The following is a 21638-nucleotide window of genomic DNA, read 5'->3' on the forward strand; positions in this document are numbered from 1 at the left end:
TAGTCAGTTGTTGTAGTGCTTACGCCAGATGCCACAGGTGAAATTAAGTTACCACAAACCAATTTCCACAGTCCCTGAGGGCTCTCTCAGTCTTTTTGCCTTCTGAGCTGCACCGATTCAGTAAAATGTTTTTTTACAGGACTCGTCACAGCAGTTATTAAAGCAAAAAAAAAAAAAAAGTTCACTGAAATATTTTCAGATGCAAAAACTTGAAGTGCAGCATCCCTACTCTCGTGTGAGCCCCACTGCAAACACTCACTCTGCATATTCAAGAAGTAACTCCGCTGAACTTTCCAACTCGTACCGTTTTCGTCGATAACAGGCGGAACAGTGGGCTGCCGACCGTCATCGTTTCGTTGCGTTTTGTGGCGATTGCAAACTCCAGAGATGGTGCAGCGCAGGGCGGACTCTGCTGCCTCTGGAGGCGGTGGTTTCGCTGTATGCCTATCTTACGCTCTATCTCCGCCCTCTGGGGAGAGACTCCTCCGTTTACCGAGCACCTTTTTACGCGCACTGGCGTTAAATTACAATTAGGGGCTGACGGACTGCAGGAGCGCAAAGGACACCGCGTCAATTTGGTACCGGATTCCCCCTCATTTTTTCCTCCTCCTCCTCCTCGTAATCAATTTCTGGATTATGGGGACGTCGCTGAGCCACGCAGGGTTAACTACAGACGCTTTCCAAGATTAGCTAGAAACATGGAGCACGCCAGAAACAATGTGCATGAATCAGATTTTGTTCCAGTGCTGCTACACATTTCAATGATCTCGCCTGTAAATACGCCAGGATATTTATTTTAATGCTTCTGTGCGTTTCTTTTTCTTTTAGTGCGCGCAATGTGCAGCACCGTGGTTGTTGCTGCTGCTTAGAGTTGGCATAGCCCCACAGAGATCAACCTTAATAATCATTCTTTTAAATGTAAGTGATGCGCAGACCTCCGTGGCTTTAACCGTAACCAATCCGCCGTTTTTAACGTAAATACAAGCGACAAATGATGAAATAATTGGCTGTGTTGATCGGTAGACACAAATGCGTTAACTGGAGTTCACGTTATCCACAGATTTGAAAAATAAATAAATAAATCAAAATTGAATAAAAGAAAAAACCGCGACGCAGGGGCTGTTTGGAGTCACATGCGCCCGGGACAAACAATTAAGATGACAAAAACGCTCCCCAGGAGAGATTGTCTTTATTGCCGAGGAAGCCGCATTCTTATCACATCACAGTTTCTGGATTGTAATAGAGTTGGAGGACAGGGAGCAGCAGAGGGAGAAGAGAGGGAGGAGAAGCAGATGAGAGCTGCCGAGCCGCACACCGGAGCCGCTGCTGAGGGGCAGGATTTGGCTTCAGTGGTGGACTGAGCTGAAGTTGAAGGGATCCCTATGACAGTCGGCTTCACGTTTCCCCCCGAAGCATTCGCTCTGGACAGAAGCACGTATGGACACATTGCAGCACAGGTGAGGGACAAGAGGAGCTCTGCCAGTTGGCCTCATGATTAAAACACAACTCTCTCTCAAAGAGGACAGCATCGGGCTTTCATTTGGAAACCGTCTCTCAGGTCTGCACAAACTGATTCTACCTTCATCCCAAAAAGAAAGTAAACCTGCAACCTCAGCCTCCCGCTCCCCCACTCCCAAGTGCCCTGGAAAGCCCACCGGATACAGTCTGCATCCACAGATGTAACTAAGATTTCTTCTTAAGGAAGTCCTATAATTTTGGGTAAGTGTTATTCTCAAGTGTGGACAGATGGAAAATGTCATGTTGTGGAACTTGCGTGCATCTGTGTGAATGCACAGTATTTCATTGATCTCCCTGTAAAGTATTCACCTAGTGTTAGTGACAGCTGGTATGGTGATGCTAGCCCACCTCACAGCCTGCATATCTACAGCAAAGACAGGAGGGTCTGCACCAGCTGTTCATACAGAAGTGAAACTCAGCAGACCTGCACACAGCAGGCAGGTGTCCTGGTTCAGCCTGTCTCACTGAACTCGTTTTTAAGGTCATGCTTTACAGGATGCGTGACCTGTGAAGGGTTCAGCCAAGGTGTGACATCAGCACACGCTGATGTAAAACAGTTTTACACAAAACCTGGTGCTGTATATGTGTGTATTTTTGCTTTTTCAGTTTATTGTTAGAAATTATTCTCAAAACATTGAAGCTGTTCAGGTGATTTTAGATCAAACAAAGTAAATGACTGTAAACTCCTCCCCCCCAAAAAACGTGCCACCCTCATCCTCTGGTTTGGATTAGTGAAAATTCACAGAAAATTTTCCTATTTGTGGATTTTTTTCATAGAGCATATCTAAAATATTTGCCAATTATTTTCATTAAGACAGTAGTTTAAGGTATGTTTGGTGTTTTTAAGTGTTTTTGAGGGGAGTCTCTAGTATTTGAGTATTTCAGGTATTCAAGGGCAGTTGTGGTCCCCAACCGCCGGTATTCGCAGCGGTTAGGGACCACTCAAAATATAAGCTAAGGCTAAAGCGCTACATGTAGTACACCACCTTCTAAATTAGCAACATGCTGTCAGTATCCCTAGTACCCACTTATTGTGCCACCACAGACTGTATATAAAAGCTCAGTGTTGCCTCCTGGTTGTTAGTGATCTGTCGCGATGCCTCAGGCTGAGCATTTTTGCCATCACTACCCTGGTGTTATGAACACGAGGAGTGAGCGGTGGATCTGGCTGAGAAATTGGAGAAACGTTCCATGCTAATTTGGTAGCAACTTGTCATTCACAAGCCCTAAAGCATGCGCTGCTTTATCCTCCATTCTAATAGAGGCATTGTTTGGAGCAGAAGAACATCATGTTTATTCATTAATAGGTAAAAGTGCTAACTGAGCCAGTGTGCTCATTGGAAAAATATTTACTGTAGTCAAAGATCAAGAGAGACAAAAGGTTCTATTCCCATTGACTTCTATATAACCAGATGTTCTTGCTGAGTCTCCCCCTGCTGGCTTCACTTCACAGACCCAGAGACTGTGTCCATCTTTTGTATACAGTCTATGGTTTGCACGTACAAACTTCTCAGTGTCTGCTATGTTGCTTGTAGGGAACAAGACTAAATATGACAGTAGTTTTGCCCAGGAAGCCTCCTGATTGGTAGAAAGAAAATCCTTCATAACATGTAATGTAGAAAAAAACCTATTCATAAGTGTTTAAATGTCATAGCTCATGTTTTTAGAGATTTTCCCCTGAGGCACTTTTTATTTTTGTACGTACTAATGCATCTCAGCTGCATTCAACACTTTGTGCCCCACGCTAAGAAAAACAAGATTCATTAATTTACTTTATTTTAAGGGGAACTTCCATCTTAATGAATGCACAAACCTGCTGCTCTCTCTTGGCAGTCAGCTACTTCAGAGTCAGCGAGACTTTGCTTGCACTAATTTCACTGACACCTGTAGTTTCTTAATGAGCTATCTGTGGGTATTGCACATTGAACACCTGCATGGACTGTGGAGAGGATGCAGGTTATCCATAATGATAGTTTAAAGAGCTCAGTCTTTATTTTTTTAAAAGATAGAAAAAAACAAAATCATTAAACTGGGTTATTTTAGCCCTGTCAGGTAGTCAGTTTACTATGACAACAAGAACTTTGGCAAGGTTTCGTTTCGTTACATAACAGCACTGGTGTTAGTGAATATCTATTATTAGGCCAAAATGGCTTTTGCCAGCAAGTGTCCCAGTTTCACTGGACTTTGTACTGGGTTCAGTATGTGTAGTTGGGAGCAATGGATGATTTGCCAAACTACGCATGAGTGATTTCATTTATTGCTGGTATTCCTCCATCTCTACTGGCAACGGATTGATGTTGGGACAGTGAATGACCACCATCTTCATGGTCCATTATGTCACACCATCTCTGCACTTAGTAGGCTCTTTTTAAACCGTTCCCCATCCTAACCAAAAAACATAATGTGGTGGAGACAGCAGTGCTTCAGTTAATGAAATGTCTAAGGCTGCACACTTGATGGAACAAGATAAGTTTGGCTCAGTCTGACTCATTGTCCCTCGCAGGATTTCCTCATCCTCCTCCATATGAAATGGGTATCTTCATAAGAAACGCCTATCTCCTACATCTCCTCCAGAAATTATTTTGTTAGTTTAGCTGAAATAGAAAGGCGTGAATCACGGACGTCTATTAATCTTTCTCAATTTCTCATGAACTGTTGAGAATCTGGACTCCTTGCCACTCTGTCACAGTTGTCAGCTGGGAGCCTGACAGCCGGCAAAGTGCTGATTCTGCTCCAGTACCAAGTTTCCGTCGTAATTCTGCTGTTCTTCAGCCATCTTCAATGCAATGCACAGAGGGGGCTTCTTCTTGCTGCCAAGGACAGCAAGGCTTTGACAGTCTAGCTGAATGTTCTCTGAAAAAAAAAAAGTTGGGAGTCTTGTCAATGAGATCCTGTCCTGCAATTTTCTCAAATTGTTTTCTTTTGCCTCAGGCCATGGATTTATTTCTCATCCTCTTCTTTTTTTCAGCCAGCTAACAGAAAAAAGTGGAGATATTTTTGTGGTTCTGGTAATTCTTTCCTATCCTGAGCCTCTCCTCCAACTTAACACAGTCTGACAACATAATACCTTATACTACTCATCAGTTTGCTCTCGCAGAACTGCCCCTCAACTCTGTCCCCACATTTTTCTCCTCTTAATCTCTTCTCTTACAGCCACTGGAGGCGGGCTATAGTCACACTAGGGGAAACAGTAGTTGGAAACTGCGACACGACAACTTATTGCGACCGTGTGCAATCGCTTGCAATATTGTTGCCTTTGCAATGGTTGCTCTGAAGACGTTGACCAGTCTGCGACCAGGCTTCAAAGTGACTTTGTTACATCAAGGGTGGGAATGAAATAGCAATGAGATGGACTCAGTCTGCTTTCAATTTGCAGTTGAATAAGGTCAAGTTGGCAATTAAATGCAATCTGTTTGTGATAATGGGGTAATTAACTTGGTGAAGATTTGAAACAGACATGTAGAAATTCATGTAGAAACACATAAAGTAGCTGTGAACTGATACAGGTGCTCAGCAACATTGTGTTCTGGATATATTCCTATATAAAAACAATCAGCTGGCAACCAGTTTTGTCCCCTATTGCACAGATGCTCATCGGCTCACACTAACTCACATTGATTGCAACACATTGCCAATCTATTCAAGTCATTTTTATTTATATAGCGCCAAATCACAACAACAGTTGCCCTTAAGTTGTTTTATATTGTGTGGTAGACCCTATAAATAGTACAGAGAAAACAGAGAACCCCAACAATCATATGATCCCCTATAAGCAAGCGCTTTGGCGACAGTGGGAAGGAAAAACTCCTTTTTAACAAGAAGAAAGCTCCAGCAGAACCAGGTTCAGGGAGGGGCGGGGCCATCTGCTGCGACCGGTTGGCGGTGAGGACGTGCTGTGGAAGAGAGCCAGAGATTAATAATAACTGATAATTAAATGCAGAGAGGTGTATAAACACAGTGAGTGAGAAAGGTCTGTGCTTATAGATTAGACGGTGATTATCTGCAAACGTCTGACAATCTGAGAGTGATTGCAGTCAGATCAAAATTATTCAGAAACAGGTTGCCTCACCTTGCAATCCAACGTGGTCACCCAGGGATCGAGGTTGTTGCACGGTGGTCCGTTAGTAACTGCAACTGCATGCAACTGGGTGCCGAATGTAGAAAAAATGCAACGCAATCACTAAAGAACCAGAGATTTATTTTTGGTTGCCATTCTATTTTTGCTCTAGTGTGACTAAAGCCATAACCCACCTCAGATTTCTGTGGGCAGTCTCCCTTGTTAGCATCTCATACAGCTGTATTTTAGGAATCAGTCAGATGCCCTGATTAGGACTCTCCTGATGTCATAGAATATTCATTTAAAACTTTCAAAATGACTGCAAAAATCTCACCTGTAATGTGAGTTTTATTTTAAGAACCAGGAATAAATTTAAAAAAAAAGAGAAAAAAAAAGTGTGCTAACCCCATCCACTCACTTTTTTTTATCTCTTGGATGACAAACTGTCACTGTACAGAAAAGTATAGCCTTCATTTGTTAAATACTGAAAATATGATGTGTTATATCCAGTATTTTTTAACCTTTTAAACAAAACAAAAAAGCACATTAGCATATTCATTGATACTTGATTTTTTTTTTAAGAGGCAGCTACCGTAAATGTCCTTTTAGGGAATTTAAAAGCAGGAAATTGAACTTTTTGTTGGAGAAATCATATCAGAAACAAATCATCATTCAAAGCAGGATATTTTTATACTTCTTCCACCACACCTGGAGGGGATCCATGTCTGTAGGAACGCTTATCAATTAATCATGGAAGCTGCTTGTGGCTCTGCAGCATCGTGACATTTAGCTTGCAGATCTAAAAAAAAAGGGCAGATCTGATGGGGTGGATGAAGAAGAAGCTCATGCCGTGCTTTGCAGCCCAAAAACGGATATCTTTTTAATGACATGGACAAGTTTGTGTGTTCGCATGCTCCACAGCAGCCCCAGATGGTACCTCTCATATTACTGCATTTGAGTCATACAGCTAAACATCTGTTTCTTTTCTTTTTTTCCTGAAAGATAATTTCCCGCTGCTGTTTGTCTACAGCAACATTTTATCTACAGAAACCTCAAAGACATTCATACCATGCAGATGAAGAACGATTCCACCTACTGCACAGTAAAAAGTCATTTCAACTCCACATTCAGCGCTGTTTACTACTATCTATAAAATTACATTTCTCTTTATTTGATTTGTACAGTTTGACACATTCTCTCTATTAACGTTGCTTTACCGTTATTTTCAGGCACAATAATGGGTTCACGTTTTTTCCTCTGGTTGTTTTTAAAACTTTTTGTCATTGTTGTGTTTTTTGGGGTTGGGGGATTGTTAGTTCACTGATGTCAAAAAACTAAAGGGAAAACTCTACTTGTGTCTGTGCCATATAGCTGCATGGACACATCTTCAAAGACGTGGCTGCCCCATCAGAGTCAGTTTGGGTTGGTTGGTCAAGCGGAGGCTTGCTGTGGTGGTGGACCTGGAGTTTTAACCCCAAGTGAGTCAGTTTAGCCGAGACCCAGTCAAAGTCTCCTTTTTTCTCCGTCGTCAGCTTTGCGTATTGTCATTTCTTAGCCTCTTCTCCAGTCTGTCATGGTCCAGTAAGGTTTTTATCTGTTATATATGTTTTTCTATGTCCCCCCTCCTCCCCCTTAGTCTTCTGTTCTTTCTGAAATGCATCAACACTGCTGTTGCTAGTGGTTAATGAAGGGTTTAACATGCACTAGCCTCAGATGTGCCGCCCTGCTTTTTTTTTTTTTTTTCCTTTTCCCTCCTCTGCCATGGTTTCCCAATCCTTTTCAGCATTATAAAGATTTACAAAAGTACCTCAGCACATTGATGATTTCATTTTTTATTTTTTTAACCCACTCGATCCTCCACTGGAGCGTCACTCACCGTCAGAGCCGCGCTCCGAGTTTTATTTTGACATCCTCTAGGTTTGATAGCGCCATTTGCCTTTTTACTCGGCTTTGATTCATTCCTCCTTCCTCCTCACTGTGCTCCCTTTACCTCCCCAGATGAAAGCAGTCATTTCTTCTCCCTTCAGGGACGGGGAGAGAAATAATTTTATTAGTCGGCGCAGTGTGTAAAGCTGTTGTCTTTGCTTTCGACATTAAGGCCTACAAAAAAACATGTTAGAAACAAAACAAACAAGGGGCGGTCAGAGGCGACTGTAGGGGGGATGGTTTTTGAGAATCGCCTCATTTTTGATGTGTGCTTTCACGAAATAATATAATATCTTAGCGGGGTCGATATCAAGAGCGGTATCCACATTGCTTCTTGATCTTCGTTCTCAGCTCTTTAATTTGGATCTGCTCATCTACAAGCATAGCATTAAAGCTTCTAAATACATTAGCAAAAACGGAGGTAGTTGGATAGAGAGCAGTGCACAAGCTGCGAAGATGTTCCTATGGTAACTAGGCCACACTTCCCCTGGCTAGTACACACACACACACACACACACACAGAGGGAGGAACAAGGCAGGAGAGAGACAGAAAACACACGTGATGGAGAGCAACTTTAGATTGTTTATTCGGGTTACTGTTCTTGTGTCTTCCTCCGCTCAGAGGCCATTTTTATACAGTACTGTCTTGGCCTTCAGAAGTAGTGGTTACACTGCAGAATACTCAGTGTTTCTCCAGAAATATCTGCCAGTTTTCAAGCCGAACGCAGGTTCTTCCCCGTGGCTCCCTCGCTCCCACACTGCCCCTGCTTCCTCAACCCCTCCACCCACCTCTCCTCTCTCATCCTGCACCTCTGCTGTGCGTTTTACTTCTCCTTGATTACAGTGCTGCTTCTAAACTTAGAAGCAGAGTGGCTCTGAAGAGTCAGAGGTGTCGCTTTTCTACTTAGAATAAAGCCAGCTGTCCACATTTTTGTGAGGCGTGTTGAATTTAAAGCATCTCGGTCTTTTGGGTGTACGTGCTGGGCTCATGAAACCGAGCTAGTAACACCGTCATCTTTGGGTCTTTGCTCGAAAGGGTTTTTAAGTCTCTTAAACAGCCCTAATGTTTTCTCACTTCAAATTTAAAAGCAGCGGGCACTTCAGGACTTTATACTTAAGTATCTGATTCTCTAAATGCCAGCAGTTTGTACCTCTCTGCGCTCGCCATCTCCCGTGTCATTCTGTGTTTGGTAAATCACTGCTCACACTTAAACCGTGTCAAACCTCCTGGGGCAAGGCTGCCGGGCTGTCAAAGAGCCACGGAGTTGATGCTGCGAGGTTTTGCTTCTGTCAGTCATGCAGGATGATTGTTTGGACAGCTTGCTGTAAATGAATGGCCTTAACTTTCTACACTCATTACACCGTCTGCGTTTGCTTTTCAGCACCTGTGACGCTGCTCAAATTCACAATGGTCGATGAACCATGGGTCGTACTTGGCGTTTAGATGTTAAACACTGGCTCTGAAGAGTCAGTTCATACAAATGAACACAAAATAAATTAAAATACATTAAAATACATTTCTCACTTGTTTCTTGTGTTAATGAGCCGTGCAAGCAGTTTACTTATATTTCTCTATTTCTTATATATTATAGTGAATGCCTTATAATGCCTTTATGCACGTAGCCTATTCAGTTGCCTATTTTTTCTGGAAAAAGCCATAAATACTACTGGAATAAACACTATAGTCTGACACTTGAAACAAGAGTGTAATGAAGTGATTAAAAAAAACAAAGTGAAGTTTTTCTGCCATCATGAACAAAGTTGCGTTTACTTTCATCATACGGGCGCAGAGAGAATCTCAGATACATCAACACTTTGACTCATTCTTAAATTACACACTTTAATGAGGCTGCATGTTTCAAATGTGATTTTAATCCTTTTTAGTTTATATTTTACCAGTTTACTAGTTTGAACAAACAAAAAAAAATTGACATAATTGTATTAGAATGTTGTTTTCTCACTAGAATCACAAACCTTTGCCCTAAACTGTGATGTAGAGGGAGATGCATTTCACCAGTTGAACATTTGAATACATTTTAAAATACAAGTTTGTATTTTTAAAAACATTTCTAAAATCTTTCATAACAAATTTCTAAGCGTTGTGGTATAAAAATTTCTCACGTTATATTTTTAGCATAATTGATGTAACGATATAAGATAATTTTTTAAAAAATGTATAATTTTTATTTATATTAGTGCTATCAGCGTTAATCTCGTTAATATGACGTTAATGCCCCGTGCAGCCCCATGCACGGGGCGATTCCGCGTGAACTCGCTAACGGAGATTTGCCGCGTTAATGCGTCATTTTAACGAGATTAACGCTGACAGCACTAATTTATATATCATACCACCAAAACTGAAATGGAAGAATTATTTTTTTGTGAAGTCAGGTTGGCGATGTTCTAGAGTGCTGTACAAGATCTTGAGCCAACCCTCATTTCTTTATATTTTGCATTTCTTTATTCTTCAACACAGCCTGAACTCTCTCAGGCAGCTTTCCTGTAATTTCTTCAAGTAGACTTCAGAAATAGTTCTTCATGCTTCTTGAAGGACATTCAAAGCTCTTCTTTGTGTGTTGGCTGCCTTTTGTTCTGTTCTTAATCAAGATGGTCCCACACTGCTTCAATAATCCTGAGGTTCAGGCTCTGGGGAGATTTTGATCTGCATGTTGGATCAAAATCTGACAGCACTTTTCTGGGTGCCATCAATTTTAATAAGATCCCCAACACCGCTGGCTTAAATGCAGTCCCAAACCATGACAGAGCCTCCACCTTTTTACACAGGACTGTAGACACTCATTGTTGCGCCTTTTCTGAGCTCTTCTGTTTGTATTGATGTAGATTTGAACCACTCCATCAGACCTGTTCTCGTGGATTTTCAATCCAGTTGTTGTAAAATTTGACACACCTCAGCCTTTTTTCCTGGTTTCCCTTCTTTAAGAATGGCTTCTTCACAGCCATCGTTTCACTGAGACCATGTCCAATGAGGCTTCGGTGAACAGTACATGGCTCAATTGGAAGGTCCAGATCTATGTCTCAGATCTGCTAGAGATTAGGGGTTTTTTTTTTTTAGGCCTGACAGTTCTTCTTTTGTCCTCTTTGTCCAGTTGTCTGAATTGATATATGGACACACTGCACACCATTCTGACACACACCAAGTTTTCAGATAATGGCTCTCTGAGAATCACCTTGTTGGTGAAAATTGATGCTTGTCAAACTTGACATTTTTCTTATATTCGCCTAAGACGTGTTTTTAAAAAAAAAAAAAAAAAAGGCTAATTGTAACAAAGTGCGTAAAGATACAATTTAAAATAGGTTCTTTTAAGTTTTCTTCAACACAACACTGGTTCATTTCTTGAGTTAGGTGCCTTTTTGTGCATGAGTGATTCATAGGTCAGCATTAAGTGGCTTAACAAACAAAAAAATAATTCATCTGAAAATGGTCAGGTGTCAAAAGAAAAACTTTAAAAAAACTACGACAAAGTTAAAATGTAAAGAAATGAGGGATGGCTCAAGACTTATGCACTGTACTGAATATGTTTGTATATGTGCAAATCTCACTGTAACCTGGATTAAAGACGGTTATCACTGATGTAGCTGGAAAATCCAATATGCATATAAATGTACGGGACATGCAACGACATCCAGACTGTTTCTTCCTTGGAGCCTGTCCCAGCTGTCATAGAGCCAGGATACTCCCTGAAGGGCTAACTCAGAATGACAGGCAAGCGCACGCTCTCACATCCCCACCTACGGCCAGTACAGAATCACAAGTTCACCTGTCATGCACGTCTTAGGGAGGAGGCACCCACACAGGCGCAGGGAGAAACGCCACACAGAAAGACCTCAGCCAATCAGCATGCTCACCCTGTAATAAAATACCAGCCAGCTGTTTCACTGAATTATGAAGTTGTGTATCATATTATAGACAATCTGAACCATTTCAGAGCTTATGATAGTGAAAGTCATGACCTGTCTAAAGGGTTAACTGTCAGACATTGTAAAACATATATTTGGTTATTATAAGTTATTAAATGTACAAAACTTCTATTCACTTGAACTTAATAGACAGTGATGAAATCTTAATCCATAGTTTGCTGAGCCTATTGTCACATTACCATTAGGGTAGGATTAACTGCCGCTACCTTGACAGTTTGGCTTACCTTATGGGTACTCGGAGCTGTCATAAAAAGAGCAACTTCCCATGGCATAATCACGGGTTGGTTGTTGACATGGCAGTATTTACTCATTGGAATATGGCAATTACGGAGACTTCCATATGACATGAAAACAACATCTGCCCCAGCAGGCCTGGTCTGTGAGTCACCGGAGCCTCCTTGTTGTCATATGCTTCAGACCACACATAACGAGATTTGGTGCGTGTGAACTGGAAACACTGTCACTCCGGGACAAACCGGACGCCGACATCGTGGAAAGACGTAGGCCTCAAACGCCGTCTAACATAGCAGCATGAATGTGGATTTTTATCCTGCTTGAAAATAGAGATGCAGTAACGAGAGAGAGAGCAACTCTCCCTGAAGGCCAAGAGCTATACTATTTTATGATGTTTTTATTGCAGCATGCTCACCGTGGCCTGTTATGCTGATATTATGACGTTGTAGGGCGTCATATTGAAAAAATAAAAAGTGTGTTGCACAGCTCTCTCCATGCCCTTCCATATGACATATTACTCGATATGGTTTCAAGAAATGCTTTTTTTCAAGGTGACCTTCATTGGGTGCTAACAATGAAGGTCAAGCTTAGCCAACCTAGGTACTCGTGTCCCCTAAGACCTGGTATATTGTTGTGAAGTTAAAAAATTGCGGGGACTGCTAACAAACAAACAAACAGAAGCGATTATGTACTGTACTATGTCAGAGGGAGAAACTATGGAAAGGTGTTAAAAGTAAAAGCACTTTAATTGTCTTAAACTGATTTTTAAAAACTTTTATAACAAAGGGGACGCCGTTTTATAAACCTATTGACTTTATTTAACCTACATAAATCGAGCACAATATGTTTTCTGCATTGTGTTTACATTCGACTAAATAACCCTGAAACCTACATTTTCCTCTGCTATGGTCTGTGGGAATTTGAGCCATACTTTTACTTGTTTATTTATTTCTTTTTGAGTCATAGTTGTGCGCTTCAGAGACACAAACTCTAAAATAACATTATGAACGAATGAAACTGCGAGGGGCTATTAACAGCTTTTATAATATGTGTGAAAACCTGCTCACGTTGAGTCTTAGGACTGTCTTTTTTTTTTCTTTTTTTGTTTGATTACAGCCAAAATCCAAGAACTAATTATGGTATTATTTTAGGTAAAGACTCAGTTTTTTGCTTGATACTGATTGAATACCTCATCTCAGGGTACCTGCAGATCTGATACCAGCCTTCAGCTAACATGCTAGCACTGTGCCTCTCATTACACTGATTGCTGTGAAGATTTGAGCTCCACAGACTGTAATTACTGCAGCTGCCTTTGGTGATCCTCTGAATTTTCTTTTTTCCTCATCTAAGAAAAGTGACTACTAAACTCTGACAGTCCCCTAACTTTTCATGCAGGTATCATCATCAGAAATAGAAAGGTTTATGATCAAATACCTTTAAAACTAACGAGCTTCACTGTATATTGGAGTTAGCTCTAATTAGCAGCGAGTAAGTTGTGTGTGTGTCTGTGTGTATCCCATCCTCTATTTAGGCTAAAAGCAAGAAAACAGATTAAGTGAGGGGAAAACAGTTGTCTAGTGTCTAATTAGAGTGCTCATTATAGCTAATATTATCATCCTAGGATGCAAACATCTGACAAGATAGCATTGTCATTATGAGTGAAAGCGTGCTAATGTTAGTGTGTACCTCAAATCACCTTCTGTGGAGAATTAGAGGCTCTGGCATGGCTGCAGCCCCTCAGTCTTGTTGAGCACCAGTAATGCTACGGTCCAGTGTTTTTTGAAGTGTCCTATTATGTAAGGTGGCATGAGACGCAGGATTAGTGAGGTTGCCTGTTGTGACGGCATCATTGTTTCAGCTAATGCTGATTTGGTAGATTTGGTGAACTGGTGGGTTATTAGTATTTTTTGTAGATTTCACAAGTGTGTTTTCTGGAATCAACAGAGTTTTGATCTTTTTTTTTTTTTTTTTTTTGTAGACATCTGCAGAAAAATCATAATTGTTAAATTGCTGTCGTGATCAGTCAGTTTCAAGGATAACTCATTATTATATACATCAGCTTTCACACCTGATTGAGGGTGGGGGGGGGATTATTACCTGAAAATGATTTTATTCAAATGATTCTATAAAAGCAAAGTTTCCAGATATGTATTAATAGAGATATACATGCTAAAGGTTGAGTATGTTTCTCCAACACCCACTCACAGTCTTCCTCTTTCTGTTTTCTCTCTCTGTATCACAGTTAGCTAGAGGCTGTTGCCACCCACACACTCAGTCCTGACAGCAATTTACATTCAGAATAGCCGATGCGAACGCATCCATGTGTTCTGATATGTCACGTTTCCTTAGATCACTGCATGCTGCAGGTGACTTTCTCAGTGGCAGGTGAAAATACAACCTAAATATTTGTCTGCTTGGTCATTTGATCCATTTGCTCTCGCGCTGAGACAGAGTTGGGATTCGGCCCCACAATGATCGAGGAAGATTTCCGCTCCCGCCCATCCCTCGTGGTCGGGCCGACGGGTCTGAGCATTTTTCTCACGCGTCTGTCGGGAGAAACAGATGCGTTGTGCTGCGTGTTGGTGTGTTTCATCATCTTTACTGTGCAGTTGTGTGCCCGTATCTTCTGCAGTTCAAGTAGAAGCCCTTGGAGTTGTTTCCATGGATACCAAACAATTAGTTGGGATTCAGAATAGAACCTGGAGAGTCGCCTATTTAGAGGCTTTGGGAGTGAGGAAATCATAGGATGACAGAGTGTCTTGATTCTGCATTGCAAAGGGAAGAAAAAAGGGCTCCCGTGGGTAATGGGTAACTTCTAAAGGAAAAATAAATAAATAAATAAATAAATAAAATGCTCCAGCAGATCAATCGGAGACAAAAATAGAACAGCAGAGCGACTGTGAACATGAAACACGATCACGTTTCCTTATGTGCTGTGAAACATATGGACGCTCTGAAGCTAGCTTAAAAGAATGCATGCATATAAAAAGGAATATGACCGTATTGTACAACCTGGGCTCACTTGAGGGCCGTATTGTAGCTTTTGACATGGCTCATTCCCACTCGTGAAAGGCTGAACAGTGTGTAGCTGAAAATGTGATTGCTTTAAAAAAAAAAAACTTTTTAAGAAAAACCTTCATTCTTGGGGACATGAGGAAAGGCTAAATATAGATTGTGCTCCCAAAGGTTTGCACATAAGATAAAGGTACACAAGCAGCCTATTATCTGAAGACTATATATATAAAGTGATATCATATGTATGATGTGATTGTTGCAATAGCCAGGAGGTGATTAGCATCTGCTTGACTCAGAGAGAGGGAAACATGCTAGCTTTATTCTGCCTTAAAATAGCTTTGGAGATGTTAGCAAAGTTGGGGAAGGTACATTTGGGATCAGATTAACAACATATAGATTAAGTAATTTGTTTAGATTTTAAAAACTGAATGTTGTGGTTTCTATTGAGGTTTATGTTCCAGAGTATTTGCTAGCTATGGCCTGTAACCTTTGAATAGAGCGACCTTGTTTTATTTCTTTTAGCTAAAGCTAACCAGTTATAGGCCATTGCCTGATATTTAACTTACAGATAGGGCAGTCAAGACATTAGATTTTCTATGTATGATTACAGTTGCCAATGGAATTAAAGATGGTGACATTATCATGTTAACTATAGAAAATGTGTTACAGGAACAGCTAGGTACTAGCTAGGTTACGCAGCACAGAAAAAGCCAGCTAAGGTCCAAACTGTTTGTTCCTTTACTGGCAAAGACTCTGGTATGCTTGAAGGCTTTGGAAAATGCAAAGAAGTGCATAGATTTTGAACTTTTAATTATTTTCATGTTTTACAGCTTTTTCTGTTGTTAAAGACTCCACCCACACACTAGTGTACTTAGTGCGATCAAAGTGGACTGTATGTGCCCACAATATAAATTGAGTTTGACAATCCTGATCTGGATTAACATGCAAAAAACAGATTTAAGTATTATTAACTCGTAGATGTCAGACTGTGTCCATTCCTTGAATTTTGGTTAGTAATGATGTAAATAGACAGCCACTTATAATACATGTATAAATGATTTGGCCTCTTATTTAAAACCTCTATCACAATCCACACACTGTTATCCTCACAGGCTAAAGATGCAAATTTCACTGGATTGTTGTTTATTTCCAGTTTATGTATCAGAAACTGTTTAATAACCCACTTTTTTCAGACTATAGATGTAATTTGATTGAGATTCTGCAGTCAGTAAAAGAAAGAGCAAATAGAGGAAATATTGGAAAGTCTGGTTGTTATTGATTGCCTCATTGCTTGGCTGTTTTTGTGCACAGCTGGGATTCTCGATCTGTGTCCTTGACTGGCTTTTTTTTAAATGCTGCGTCACATTTTATGGTGGGTGGTAAGGTGTTATATAATTAATTATAATCTCTGGAGAGAGTGCATTTATTTGTGGTGCTGAAACCAATATCATATAGTTCCATATAGTCCTAATGGTAAACTGGTATTAGTTGGACATAAGTAAAGGAAAAAGTTGACGCATCTTAATTTGACCAGTTTAATCTGACTGTGTCAGCAAACACAGAAACATTTTGGCCTTGCGGTCTGATGAAATCCAACAAACTGGTTAATGATTCTGTGTTATGTGAGTGTTATTGTGAGATCAGTGTTCCAGTTTTTCCCACAGTTACTATTTTAACTTGGTGTTTGAGGAAATTGAACAGTTAATGAATACCTCTCTTAGATTTCTGTCGTTCATATTTAAAGATGGGGATAATGTGGGATGGATATATTCGTACTCTGTGACCCTCACGCTCCTCTGCACTGGAATTGCCTTCCAGGTCACCACATAGACACACACACACTCGTGCAGAGAAAGTCTCAAAGATGGATGCATATACTTTTATAGATCCATCACCATGTTTCCTCAGTTGCTACTAGCCTAAAGTCAAACCAAGACCATGGGTTTCAAGATGACTCATCAGAGTGTGGGTCTTCCTCCGAATATAGTTCTCACATCAGGGTTTCTTTTTTTGCGTCATTTTCCACTGGCATTAGATATAAAAAGTTTTCCCTTCTGATGACGAATATCTGTTTGGGCATGCAGTTTTTTTTCAGACACTGTGTTGTTTTTTGTGTTTTTCTCGGGGGGCTGTAGATGTATGTTCTTGTTGCTGGTGTTCTTCAGCTTGAACTTCTCTGTGCTGGTATCTGGCCTGCTAATAATGTGTGTTCTGTCAGTGTTTTCTGATGATGTTTTCCTTTCTTGATGGGACTGAAGTGGCAGCTGCAAGGTAATGACGCAAGCTATGAGTAGGAAGTTTGTTGTGAAAGCAGTAAAACGTTTTTAACTAATGGAAAACTAACTGTATTGTGACCTCAGAGAGAATGAAACAAAATGTAACAATAAAAGGATAAAAATTAGTTTTAAAAAAGGACAAAAAAATCATTAAAATCATAACTGTTTGATTGATTCAAGCATTATGCAGGATTTTACTGATGTTTTGTTGCGTTTTGTTTCTTCTTTCTCATTATTACAGGATCAAAGTCATCATTCCTTTAGTTGCTTTCACGGCATCATGCTGATGCAGAATTTCACTATCGTGCTTGAGTACAGTAGTTTGCCAACACAGTTAATTTCCACTGAGATCTCTTAACTCTTAGCAAATTTCCTCTATTTTGGCAGAGTTGATACATAAAATATTTAAGCCTGGAAAAAAGTAAAAATGTGATAATCCAGCTCTTTATCTCAGAGCTGGCTGCCAGATTGTACTAGCTGGAGTTGCCTTAACATTGGTTGACATAAATATTGAACTGAATGTGTATGTAAATACAACCCAATTTAAAGACACGATAAGTGATACATTTAAATGGCTTGAACTAAGTAGATGTAAGTTTAAAATTACAAAATTCTTACTGGTTTCAATCCCTGATATCCCCACAAAGTCTCAGCGTTTAATAATTATTGTGTTCAAGTTATGCTCCTGCATTTTTTGAAGGTTTCAGTCTTTTCCATTTCTTATTTGTTTAACTCTGTTATTCTTGCTGCTTTTTTTTGGCACTTTTTCTTCATAGACCAATCTCGCAGGGCAAGTTTTGCCTCTGCAAGACAGTCAAGCATGGAAACTCCTCCCAATACGACCCCACAGCCTTTCAGACAGCCGGTAAGTACAATAAAACCATACAATGCACGCTCAAGTATGTGATGTAAGCTTTATGCTTGTGTAGAAAACCCCATAGGGTAGCTAGCTCCTCTGTAAACTTCCCACTTTAAAACCATAACTTATTTTCCTCCTGTTTTTGTTTTTGTTTTTAATCTTTAGAGCTTTCTCAATCGAAGGTTGAAGGGTTCCATCAAGAGGGCAAAAAGTCAGCCCAAACTTGACCGGACCAGCAGCTTCAGACAGATGATTTTGCCCCGGTTTCGTAGTGCTGACCAAGAAAGGTAAGTTATCATAATATATATTTCCAGTTTGTGATCTGTCCATTGCTCTCCATTCCAGATTTTAAATATTATTACCTCAGAGCGACGATGTGCTCACAGTTCATCCAATATTCATAATGAAAAGTCAGAGGAGGCCAAGCCTGCAGTTTGAAAGAGAATTTTTGATACGGTAATGGTCTGTAATCCAGAGACAAAAGGCACTTGCAGTACCTGGAAAGTTACTGCTTTGCCATTTCACTGATTTTATGACAAAAACAAAAGATAAAAAAAAAAAGATTAGAGCATGAATTTGAATGCTGAAGGAAGTTAAAGTATGCAGAAGATACACAGACAAACCACAACTGAATATAAAGAACCAGAGGCTGTAAACATTTACATTGTTTTCTGCTAGCTGATGTAAGCTGGAAAAAAATAGACTGCAGATATCGCCAGCAGGTGTGGAATTAGTAACGTCCTGGTTATAACGAGCTCAATTGTATCATAGCCATCACTAAGATAGTGGATACAGTCCATTTATGCACCGAGCTTGGGAGCTAAACCATCAGCAGTCAGAATCTGTTCTTTCTTGGGTGTCTGACAATCCTGTTTTTGTGCACTGTGTGTTATTTCAGTGGCTACTTTACATCACAATGGCAAAACCTCTTAACTTTTTTCCTGAAAGCTGTGGGGTTTTTTTTTCCCTTCTTTTCGTTGAGTTGCTAATGTCAGTAGAGTAGAGAGGCAATCAGTTAAGATTGCCTGTTACAAGCCGACTGACAAGCTGATTCATTTCAGTAAACTCAGGGATTTTGTTGTTACAGCCCTACTTACTCTGGTATGAATGACCAGTTGCCAAAATGTTAGCAAGCTCTAACCAACAGAAAATACATTTTATTGTCAGGCGCCTGGTCCGAACACTCATCCAGAACCATTCGTCTGTAAATGATTAATCTATACGGGCCTTTTTTGCAGCAAACATCTGACTTATCACAGCTGGAGAAGTCGGTGTTATTTCCAGTAAGATTAACTTTGACTCTCTTCTATTCAAGTGTGCCACTTATTAATTTTCATTTTTTTGTATTTGCACTTTTCCAGCTGTGATGTCTGCTGTGAAAAAGGCCTATGGAGGACAACAGATCAGTAAAAGAAAAAAGTAATGGGTCTGCACGCTGGCTTTAAAGCTTCCAAATATAGCTTAGGCAACATGGGTAAAAAAGGGACTGTTTTAACTTTAATGGTGACAAAAAGCGTATAAACACTGAACTGGCTACATCAATGCTGACATCATTATTTGGCTATTCTATGATAGCTCTCTATGCATGATAATATTAAATCCATTATCACTGATTGAAATGCTCTTTTCTTCTCTTAGGGCGTTTCTTTAAACGGTGTCTTTAAATCAGCCGTACCTGCGCTTTGGATTATTACTCACATGTCATGCTCACATGCAATCATTAAGATTTGTGTTACCCTGATTAGAGATATGCATTAATCCTTTCATCACAAATCTATTTTGTGCTTTTAAAGGGACACGTTTGTCCTCATGTGGCTCAAGCAGAATGTGTATGAATCTCCGAGGAGCTCATGACAGCCTTTGCTCCCACTGTAGCTCCTTATCAGCCACAAAAGCAGAGCCCCGTTGAAAGAAGGACGCTGCCTTTAGCGATACCTTCACAGATGGTTTCAGCCAGTGATGAAAGATCTTCATTTGAGTGATATTAATAGAAGAGCAGTCTATCCAATCATTGCAACGATGCTCTCTGAGCTGCGATTTATTACAGATGAACAGAAAATAAATAGGGGGTGAAGGCTTGTATTATCACAACACGGAAAAGGTTTGTTAGTTCAGTTTGTTTTATGTCTGCACAAAAAGATTAAACAATAGCAGCTTAATTAGATGCACATTTATTTAAATATGTACTCATACTCATGTATTTTTTATTGAGATGTCTCTATGAGAAGCCTGCTCATATATACGATTAGAATCACTGGTTTTCATCAGCACAAAGTCAGGAAAATAGAACTGAAATGAGTGTAGTGTTGAAATCCGTTGGGCATTGCAGTGGAGACACTAGTGTGATTTTTCTTGTCGGGATGCAATAGCTTGCAGCTCTAGAGGCTTTCACCGCAGCTTTTTCTTGTTTTGCATTCTGAACTGAGGTCACATCCCGATGGATTCTCGCTTGCATTGTGATCAAAATTTTATGCAGTCCTCACACAATTCAGTCACGATGCACATATGGGAAGTACAAAGATGTAGAGAGGGAGATGGTAAAAATCTAATGCTGACACTACACTTTGCTCTCACTACAGGAGATGCTGTAACAGACGCATTTAGGGCAGGTGTGGCTGACCGATCCTAGAAGTAATCAGTGTGTCGTTTTTGCAAAGCGCATAGAAATCCTCTGTTGTAAAATTCAGATTGCCGGTTCAGATGTTAAAGCAAGTTTTGCATTAACCCGAGGGTTTCTGTGGGGGCAGCAGTGAAGGAGGAGGTGGTGGAGGGAGCTAAACGGCGATGGGGTTAAAGTCTGCCTTGGTCGATCTGCCTTTCCCCTCTAACCACAGCCGTTCACCGCTGCCTCAGACAGCTGCCTTCACAGCCTGCTCCGCGTTCTGCCCACACACGCTTAATTCACTCAGTAGTGTTAAGTTGACTTTGCAATAAACCCACAGCATTCAACTTCACACTCTAGCTTTCCAACGCAGCTGCTCGGCCTTTGCTGCCAAGTCGGTTTACCATGTCCTGCGTTTTGCGATGGCACCGTCAGCTCCCTTAACATGATGATTCACTCCTCTTCTGATCAGCATTAAAATGCAGCCTTAAATTTCTCTTCTCCTTTTACTGCATCATTATCCATTCAGTCAGGACCAGGATAGTCAGAAGATTGTTACTTCCTGTTGCAATTTATATTTATAGCAGCGTGATTCTGCTCTGGGATCTTCCATAAGGGTATATAATGTGCAGCAAGACTCCTGTATGGACCAGTTACTGCTACTCCAGGCATCAGTTACTACAGATATGACATTGATTAGGCCAGATACAACATGAAAGGAAAAGCTGGGATGTAGGTGGGTTGTAAAGTGGCTTGCAGATGTGTAGTAACTGCAATAACAGCTATCAAATGAAATGTGTGTGACCTGCGTAACTAATGCTGCGCTACGTATGTGCATTCAAAGCACCACTACATGCTGAGTCATACTTTTGGTGCAATTAGACCCCATATTTTTTTGCTAATCGCATTTTAAAGTTAATTTTGAAAAGCTTCCATTGTGAGAAATTTGCTTGATCACTTTCTGAGTAAGGTTTGTTCACAAATACATTATTTTTCCCCATTCTTTTTTAAAAGATCCCTGTCGACATCAAAATGCAAATGCCACAACAACACACTTGATGTGGCGATATAACCTTAGCCGTACAGAAATGTTTATCAGTCAAAAGCCTACAAACAGTGACACAATACTACGATATGTAAGAGGAAAAAAAGGTGATAAAGGCACACACCTTTAAAAATCGCAAGACTAAATCTCAGTTTTCACTAGCTGGT

The 21638-nt window shown here is 40.4% G+C and overlaps 1 protein-coding gene across 4 annotated transcripts in view; it reads left to right on the top strand.

Annotated features, from left to right (window-relative positions):
* The first annotated feature begins 369 nt into the window (after positions 1 to 369).
* Positions 370 to 21638, top strand: part of LOC146362946 (ras/Rap GTPase-activating protein SynGAP-like) — a 60894-nt gene continuing 39625 nt past the window's right edge. For 2 of the 4 annotated variants that reach the window (XM_084920320.1, XM_084920323.1), the window contains exons 1-4: positions 370 to 1719; positions 6947 to 7053; positions 17742 to 17830; positions 17990 to 18111. In XM_084920320.1, the coding sequence (XP_084776446.1) occupies positions 6951 to 7053; positions 17742 to 17830; positions 17990 to 18111 (314 nt within the window). In that variant the 5' untranslated portion in view covers positions 370 to 1719; positions 6947 to 6950. The remainder of the gene's footprint in view (positions 1720 to 6946; positions 7054 to 17741; positions 17831 to 17989; positions 18112 to 21638) is intronic. The other 2 variants (XM_084920321.1, XM_084920324.1) reach the window with 2 other exon arrangements.

This window comes from Perissodus microlepis, chromosome 22 (genome assembly GCF_051167445.1).
Source record: "Perissodus microlepis isolate ML-2025 ecotype Zambia chromosome 22, ASM5116744v1, whole genome shotgun sequence".
Classification (NCBI taxonomy): domain Eukaryota; kingdom Metazoa; phylum Chordata; class Actinopteri; order Cichliformes; family Cichlidae; genus Perissodus; species Perissodus microlepis.